The 5,246-nt window shown below is 47.8% G+C and overlaps 1 protein-coding gene across 1 annotated transcript; it reads left to right on the forward strand.

Annotated features, from left to right (window-relative positions):
* Window positions 1-1,336: 1,336 nt before the first annotated feature.
* LOC127322065 (protein COFACTOR ASSEMBLY OF COMPLEX C SUBUNIT B CCB3, chloroplastic) lies at window positions 1,337-4,750 on the forward strand. Its single transcript, XM_051351014.2, has 2 exons — window positions 1,337-1,989; window positions 4,406-4,750. The coding sequence occupies exon 1, from the start codon at window positions 1,467-1,469 to the stop codon at window positions 1,986-1,988; it is 522 nt and encodes a 173-aa protein (XP_051206974.1). The 5' UTR covers window positions 1,337-1,466; the 3' UTR covers window position 1,989; window positions 4,406-4,750.
* Window positions 4,751-5,246: the final 496 nt, after the last annotated feature.

Raw genomic sequence — 5,246 nt, forward strand, 5'->3', positions numbered from 1 at the left:
GCGCGCGAGCGCTACCGCGCTGCTCCAGCAGAGGCGGGAAAACAGCGTGCGCGCTAAAAATTTTGCCGCCCGCGCGCGGCAAACCGGCGGTTTTTTTTGCTGCGCGGGGCTTTTAGCGCGTCTGTTGTTTTGCCGCGCGCGAGCGCTGCCCCGCTGCTCCAGCAGAGGCGGGAAAACGGCGTGCGCGCTAAAATTTTTGCCGCCCGCGCGCTTTCGCGCTATCCCACGCGGGAAACTTGCCGCGTGCGCTGCCGCGCGCGCTATAAACACGCCACGCGCGAACGCGTCCAACTGCCACTTCCTCCACGCGTCTGTCTCCCTCCTCGCCTCTCTCCCTCCCGCGCCGCTCCACCTCCGGCCGCTCCGCCTCCGACCGCGCCGCCTCCGCGAGATGCCTCCGCGCCGCCGCCCCTCCTCCGGCTACCACGGTGTCCGGCGCGGCCGAGCGGCGGCCGACGCGGAAATCCGCTCCGGCGAGAGCGGATCCGCCTCGCACGTTCAACACCGCGCACGAGGCGGCGCAGGCGAACGACGCCGTCGCCTGGCGGCTCGGCCGCTCCCGGCGGACGATGAACTTCCACGACGTCTTCACGCGGGAGCAAGAGGAGATGCTGGCGCCGTCGCCGCCGATGATCACGCGCGAACAGCAGCGCCGGCATCGGGAGCTGGAGCAGCGCCTCCTCATCGCCGAGCGCGACGAGGCGCTGCGCCTCGAATGGGCGCGCCGCTTCCCCGAGGACGTCGCCGCCACGGAGGCCTTCTACGCGCAGAAGGAGGAGGAGAAGGCGGCGATGAAAACGAAAAAAAAAGGCGAGCCGCGAAAAGCGCCGCGCCGATTCCGCGGCGAGGAAGAAGGCGAGGGCCGAGGCGGCGGCGAGGAGGAAGGAGGAAAATAAGAACGGCGCAGGGCCATCGACCATCGTCCTCTCCTCCTCCTCCTCTGACTTCCAGTGGACGACGACGTCGACGCCGGTGTCGGACACGACACTGAGCAGCTCCGACTTCGACTGGGAGTCCGACGACCAGTCGGAGGAGTAGTTTATTTTAGTATTTTCGTTTAAATGTCGCATTGTATCGTTGCACTTTTAAAATATATTCGTATTTTCAATCATATTTTCATAGTTTGTTTGATGAATTTTCAAAAAAAAAACGGTCGGATTAGCAGTTTGTGATGCGCGCGCTGCAAAATAGAGCCTCTGCCGACATTTTTCACATACCAACGCGCGCTGCAAAATAGAGCCTCCGCGCACCAGATTTAGCGCGTGTGCTAGCGCGTGTGCTCTAAGGGCAAGGGGATGTGTCTCCCTATCTCTTACGAGAAGGCCCCACCATCACGACGACATCACCCCTTTATCCTTTCCCCCTGGAGAAACCTTCTCTTCCTCGGTTGCCTTTGCCCCTCGTTCCCCTCTTCTTCTCCCAATCCTTCTAGAACCTTCCGGAACCCGCAGCGGCGTCCGGATACGATGAACGGTCTCCTCGCGTCGCCGTGCACGAGGCCGGCCCTCTTCCGCCCCATCCCGAGCTCAGTCACCCGTCTCCTCCCCGCCAAAACCCTAGCCCTGCCCCCGCTCCGCCTCCCACGCAGCATCCGCGCTTCGCCGCCGCCCCCGCGCGCCGCCGCGCAGGTGGCGGCTTCGGCCGTGGGCGGGCTTCTGGCCCCGCTCTCGGCGCTCGAGGTCGGCCTGCGGAGCATCAACCTCGCGCCGCTGCGTCCGCCGATCGCGGCGGCGATGTCGGCGGCCGTGCGGTGGCTGGGGGTCTACCGGGAGGTTCTGCTCGTCGGGGTGCTATTCTCCTGGTTCCCCAACATCCCATGGGACCGCCAGCCCTTCTCCGCCCTTCGAGACCTCTGCGACCCCTTTCTCGCCCTCTGCCGCGAGGTCATGCCGCCCGTGTTCGGCCGCAAGCTCGATCTCAGCCCGCTCGTCGCGTTCATGGCTATAGACATCCTCATCATGATCCTTCGACCTCAGCCACGCATGTGAGGTATGTCTTGTTCTTTCTCGCTAAGATGGTTCTGCTTGAGTGTTCATGATTGTAAAAAATAAGTCACAATAAGCCATTATTTTTGTTTAGTTTCGTCAATTTTCGCGCTTATTGGAAACTATCATTGGCTTACAACGTTATGTGCTGAACAATTACGATTGCAATCTTGCCACAAGTCGCAGCAGATGAACTTACATCTTGTAGTTGGCAGTTAGATCTTGCAGTGGGGAAGTGCTACAGAGTGAAGCTTAATCCATTTGTTAACTGGTGACAAAAGACATCAAGCATATATGCTAAGTAATATTTTGGTGAAAATAAATAGAGGACGATAATATGAATTTTAAACCCATTGGTTCGAGTTATGGAAGTTGACAACTAAAATTGCATAACTACTCTTGGGTCCTTACCTATATTACTATTGAGGTTGTTTAATTGTTAGTCGCTGGGTTTTTACCTATATTACGACCAGTGTTTTTTAATTGTTACTCGTCTAGTTTTTTAATCTGTCTGTGCAGTGGCATGCGTAAATACTAAATAGGATACGAGAGGCTATAGTTTGGAATCAGCAATGATATTATCGTACAGACTTGTGGTCCACGGGAATGGGACCAATAAATGTTGGATTCACCTTCCACTTATTTCTTAGTTTGTACCGTGGTCTACTTAATCATATTTCGTTATGTAATACTACTTTGTGCAACTTGGCTAAACATGTCATTCTGTGCCTAAAATGCTGATTATAGCTCTTTAAATGTGATGCACCATCATTCTAGTATGACCCTGAACTTCCAAAGTATAGTTCATTTGTTGGATTTGCAGACTACAACAACAACAACAACCAAGCCTTTCAGTCCCAAACAAGTTGGGGTAGGCTAGAGTTGAAACCCATAAGATCTCGAAGCCAAGTCATGGTTCCGGAACGTGGATAGCTAACTTCCACGCACCCCTGTCCATGGCTAAATCTTTGTCGATATTCCAAACCTTCAGGTCTCTCTTAATGGACTCCTCCCATGTCAAGTTTGGTCTACCACGACCCCTCTTAACATTCTCAGCACGCTTTATCCGTCCGCTATGCACTGGCGCTATGCAAAGTTTGGATTTGCAGACTAACGGAACTAAATATCTAAGGTTAATTAAGATTATTGGAAGCTAAACATGAGCTGAGTTGAGAGTAAAGTCTAATTGGAAGTGTTTCTCACTTCATCGAAAAGGCTAAGTATGCCATGTACATGATGCATTTGTCAACTAGTCATGGATTAAAGGAAGGGGGTTTGTGTGTTGCCATGGCACTTTTCTTTTAAACCAGTTTTCACCCCTTCCTTGTAAATCTTGGTACTAGATAGATGCAATTGTTTCCTCTGTCGAATCTCATCCTGGCTTGTCAATGCTGGATTCTGGAGTTAGCAAGTTCATATGCGTGAAGATTTTTTCATAAGAAACACATTAGGATTGAAAATACAACAGTTGAAATTTCACAAGAGCAACAACAGTTGTGATATCATTTGAACTAAACAATTCAGCTGTTTGAAAAGTACAGTACCAACATCATTTATTTTGATTGAAGAACCCATATTTTGTTTTTTGGTTTCTTTACATAGATGATCAGGAAACTGGAGGGTACATTTTGTTTGATCATGCTTTGAACACTCCATCAGTTCTTTATATGGAATTGTGTTTCAGAATGTTTGTAGTGTGTCTGTGTGCTCAAACGTTTTGGATATTTATCACCAATATATGTCATATTATCTTCACCAGCCACGCGAAGTTTATACCTGTAGATTTATTGTTAATACTTAATAGTACTTCCATATACAAAGTTTCTTGTTTATACTAATATCAACATAGTTACAGTTATTCCTGCAGAAATGAACTGTTTTAGTCATGTCGTTAAAGCTGTAGAAAGTCGACAACATTTTATAAGAGGTTGGAGGAGTAATATCATATCAGCTACCATGTTTTTAGTTTTTTTGTGCTTCCTTTGTGGGTCTGTCAAGTTGAATTGCAGTACCGTAGGCTCCTGAATGTGTGTTTGCATGGACCTTATTTCCTGGAAAAGAACCTGTTCAAACACTACTGTTATGAATTTGCACAACTAATGTATGCCTATAGGACACAGGTGATAGGTCAAACACTAAAAAAGTTCATTTGGAATAGAGGCTGAGTTGTCCACAATCTTTGCGTGCATATAAAATCTCGAACATTATCCCTAATAAGTCGATTTTTAGATGCCCAAATAGAATGAATGAAATATTTTGTCAAGTATCTGCTTATAACTTATGTACTAAACAAAAAAAAAAAGAGAAAACACATTTTGTTTGTTCCTTTGTTTGCTATTTCCAAGTTCCGTTGAAGTAGTTTATTTATTCAAATAAATTTCGTGTTATCATCTATATTTACTATGACTATGATTTTGCAGGGATTGAAGGGTAGATGTGGTATGTTTAGTTCTACTATTGGAGCATGGTCGTTTTTTTGGTCGTTGCTGGACTCTACCAAGATAAGATAAGGAGTGGTGGTTGGATGCAAAACCAATATATTATTTGCGAGGGGAACACAGTTTGAGTTATTTTGAGATGTTTGGTAGGCAAGTGTAGCTCCCTTGATAAAGCTTCTTCCATTAACGGAACTCAATGATTGTACAACTAGTACATGGCTTAGCTACAAACTGTGATTATGCTCTGTTCTGTGACCAAATCCGTCTACGCTATGTCAGCACAATCTGCACGTCTGTTCAAAGCAATACAGCGAACTGAATCTCAAAGCCGAATCGTTCCTGAACTAGCACAGACACAAGCTCATGCATCTGCCTGTCATCTGATTTTTGTGCTTTCTTTTCCTTGAATCACATGGAGGATCTTATCTCCCTTTCTGGCTTGAAATATGTGTTTACCTGCGAAGTCACATGTTGTGGTTGAGAGCTGAGACTCGTGATCATTTGGTACAGCCCTTTTCCTGTCATTATTGAACAGCCTCGCCGATTTCCTATGCATATTTTATTAGCCGTTGCTGTTCTGGGGCTCTCAAGATTTGTATATTCGTTGGAAAATCGTTGGCAAGTACCCATGACAATTGGAAGGTGCACAATTGTAGGAGTAGCTATCAATTTTTTTTTAGACCAGTTCAGCTTGTAAATTAGGTGAAGTGAGTACCTAAACGGCTAAACTGCATTTTTTAACAGATCGATTTGGCCCTTTTTGCCCAGGTCGCATGCCAGGGAAAAACACCAGGATTCTCTTCCGTTGAAAACACCGTTTTGT

Source organism: Lolium perenne, chromosome 2 (genome assembly GCF_019359855.2).
Source record: "Lolium perenne isolate Kyuss_39 chromosome 2, Kyuss_2.0, whole genome shotgun sequence".
Taxonomy (NCBI): domain Eukaryota; kingdom Viridiplantae; phylum Streptophyta; class Magnoliopsida; order Poales; family Poaceae; genus Lolium; species Lolium perenne.

Excerpts from the sequence above, each read along its gene's own strand:
- LOC127322065 (XM_051351014.2), top strand. The coding sequence starts at position 1,467 with ATGAACGGTCTCCTCGCGTCGCCGTGCACGAGGCCGGCCCTCTTCCGC.